The 3,571-nt window shown below is 49.7% G+C and overlaps 1 protein-coding gene across 1 annotated transcript; it reads left to right on the top strand.

Moving 5' to 3' along the window:
- Positions 1–2,479: 2,479 nt before the first annotated feature.
- On the top strand, positions 2,480–3,363 carry LOC141601623 (uncharacterized). The gene is made up of 2 exons (XM_074421918.1): positions 2,480–3,265; positions 3,325–3,363. The coding sequence occupies exons 1-2, from the start codon at positions 2,480–2,482 to the stop codon at positions 3,361–3,363; spliced, it is 825 nt and encodes a 274-aa protein (XP_074278019.1).
- Positions 3,364–3,571: the final 208 nt, after the last annotated feature.

Raw genomic sequence — 3,571 nt, forward strand, 5'->3', positions numbered from 1 at the left:
CTACCTTCGAGGAGGTGCAAGAAAAGGCAATTGCGGTCATGCGGCTGGAAGAAGATGCAGAGCCCAGGAGAGCAACTTATGGCGTAGATCCTACACCCAGAAAGGCACCTGTAGAGAAGCAGAATGAAAGAGCCAGACCCTACAGCAAACCTGTGAATAAAGTATCAGAGGGCCCAGGAGGAAAAAACAACTCAGAGCCACCTCCGAAAGTAAGTGAGTATAAATTCTCAACCAATCTTGCAGGTGTACTCAAGGCCCTAAAAGAGATCCGAGGAGTCAGATGGCCCAGGAAGCGGACTGACGAACGTCCTAACAATAAAAGAGACTCCAGTAAAAGGTGCGAATACCACGATGACATCGGCCACGACACCGACGAATGCTACACCTTGAGAAAGGAGGTCAAATTCGATTTATCGAGGAAACCCGACCTATTGCCAGGTGGCTCCACCAAAGTTCATTCCACTAACCAGGTTCTGCCTACTCCTCCACCTGTGTGCACTAGAATTGTAAATGTTATTACAGGAGGCTCGGAACTGTGTGGCCTGACCTATTCAGCAGCCAAAAGACACGCCACGCAAACCAAAGGAGATAAGCCAGAGTTTTCCTGCAGAGTCAGCCGCCAGGACCTCCCTGCAGTCACCTTTGATGAAACAGATGCACAAAATGCTCCAGAACAACATCACGACGCTCTGATCATCACCCTCCCCATAGGAAACTGCGAGGTACGAAAGATCCTGGTGGACACAGGTAGCTCCGTCAACCTGATTATGCTGGAGGTCATGGGGTTCAGCGAGAAGGATTTGGCAACAAAAGAGGTACCTCTAGTCGGTTTTAGTGGCGAAACGAAGCACTCTCTGGGAGAAATCGTCATCCCGACCTATGCCAAAGGAATCAACAAGCAGGTAAGATACTTGGTTATTGATGGGCCCTCTACTTACAATGTGATTCTTGGCAGGCCCTGGATCCACGAAATGAAGGCGGTACCTTCGACTTACCACCAATGCCTGAAATTCCCAACGCCTTGGGGAGTACAAGAGATACGTGGGGATCAGGAAGAAGCCAAGAATTGCTACAAGATAGCCCTAAAATCAACGGCCAGACCGCCAGCATAGCAATTACAGAGCCAGAGCATCCAGGAAGAATACGTCGAGCCACCTCAGGCAGAGCTAGACGAGGTCAGCCTGGATGAGCTGCAACCAGAACGAACCATACTCATCGGGTCAGAATGCACAGGTAAAGTCCGTCAGGATCTTGTTCAATTATTGAGAGCTAACATGGATTGCTTTGCTTGGTCCCACCATGACATGGTAGGTATAGATCCAAGTATCATAACACACAAGCTGAGTGTGGACCCAAGCTATAAACCTATCCAGCAGAAGAGGAGGAAGATTGCTCCAGAGAGGAACCAGTCATAAACCAGGAGGTAGACAACCTTTGCTCGCTTTGGAAAAATCGGGGAAGTAAAATACCCGGAATGGCTATCTAATGTGGTGGTAGTTCCGAAAAAGAATGGCAAGTGGAGGGTTTGTGTCGATTTTACGGACCTAAACAAGGCTTGCCCTAAGGACCCGTTCATTGCCGCACATAGACGCTATGGTGGATGCCACGGCGGAGCCATGAAATGCTCACATTCCTGGATGCTTGGAGTGGCTACAACCAGATCAAGATGCACCCTGATGATCAAGAGAAAACGGCATTCAGGTCAGAACGAGGTATCTATTGTTATAACGTGATGCCCTTTGGTCTAAAGAATGCGGTTCCACCTACCGGTGGTGAACACTATGTTCAAAGAGCAAATAGGCCGAACCATGGAGGTATACATCGACGACATGGTGGTGAAATCAAAGCAAGCTGCCCAGCACGTTGAACATCTGGCTGACACTTTCAGCACCCTGAGAAAATATGAAATGAAGCTGAATCCCTCGAAGTGCACTTTCGGAGTCTCCAGTGGGAAATTCCTGGGATATATGGTCACGCAGAGGGGGATAGAAGCCAGCACCGATCAAATCAAAGCCATACTCCAGCTAGAGTCACCTCAAAAGCCGAAGGACGTGCAGCGTCTGACGGGACGAGTAGCTGCTCTGAACAGATTCATAGCAAGGTCCTCGGACAGTGTGCGGTGTTCTATGACATCCTAAGGAAGAGTCGAAGTTCGAGTGGACGGAGGAACATGAGGCGACTCAACGAGTGAAAAGATATCCGAGCACTCCACCACTCCTATCAAAACCGAACACGGAGAACCCTTGTCTTTGTACCTCTCGGTGACGGAGGTGGTGTCGGTGCGGTGTTAGTACGAGAGCAAGAAGGAATGCGGATCCAAAGATATACTATGTCGGTAAGTCCCCGCTACTGCGCAGAGACCAGGTACACCTCACTCGAAAAACTTGTACTTGCGCCGGTGACGACCTCCTATAAATTGCGACCTTATTTTGAATCCCATACTATATCTGTGATAACTAACTACCCTCTTAAGACTATAATGAGGAAACCAGAGTTATCAGGAAGAATGGCCAAATGGTCCATACACCTGAGTGGCTACGATCTGAAATTCGAACCTCGGACAGCAATCAAGTCCCAGGCTCTGGCAGACTTTGTCTCCGACTTTTCCCCCTCCCTCCAGATGCAGGCTGAAAAGGAAATCCTTACTCTGGAGGAGGATAAAGGAGAGCAAGTATGGGAGCTGAATGTAGATGGAGCCTCAAATATGAAGGGAGCAGGAGTGGGTCTGGTCCTTAAGTCACCTCAAGGGGACCAGCTGGTCCAGGCAGTTCGGTGCGAATTCAAAGCTACCAATAACGAGGCAGAATACGAGGCCTTGATCCTGGGTCTGCACTGGCTCGGATCTAAAAATCGGCACCTCCGGGTATACAGTGACTCCCAACTCATCGTGAATCATGTAAATAACACTTATGCAGCCAGGGACCCCACTATGATGGCCTACCTGGAAATAGCGCAAGCATTAAAACTCAGGTTCCAGACCTTCAACATTAAGCAAATCCCCAGAGACCAGAACGTGGAGGCTGACGCCCTAGCCGCCCTGGGGGCAACATTCAAGGCAGGTACAATCTCCACCGTACCTATCGTCCACGTGCTAGAACCTGCAATATCAAAAGCAAAGCAAGGCAACGAAGGCACAGCTGGCTCACCGCAATCACAGGAAAAAGAGGTGTTAACAAACACTGCCAGTCAGGAGGAGGCTGTAGACTGGAGGAAGCCTTATCAAGAGTGGTTGCAAAACGACACACTTCCAGCAGACAAAAAAGAGGTAAGAAGCTTTAAAATGCGAGCCTCCAGATTTGTGTTAATTGATGGTGTCTTGTTCAGGAAATCCCACGCAGGACCCTACCTGAGGTGCCTGGATAAGGATGAAGCCCAGGCTGTTTTGCATGCTATCCACAGTGGTGAATGTGGAAACCATGCAGGGGGCAGGAGCCTGTCCAACAAGGCCCTCAGGCAGGGGTACTTCTGGCCCACGATGCGCAAGGATGCAATGGAATACGTGAAAAAGTGTGACGCCTGCCAAAGGCATGCACCAGTCAGCCATCAGCCTGCAGAACCTCTGCACCCAGTT

The sequence above is a fragment of the Silene latifolia genome, chromosome 9 (assembly GCF_048544455.1).
Source record: "Silene latifolia isolate original U9 population chromosome 9, ASM4854445v1, whole genome shotgun sequence".
NCBI classification, from domain to species: Eukaryota; Viridiplantae; Streptophyta; class Magnoliopsida; order Caryophyllales; family Caryophyllaceae; genus Silene; species Silene latifolia.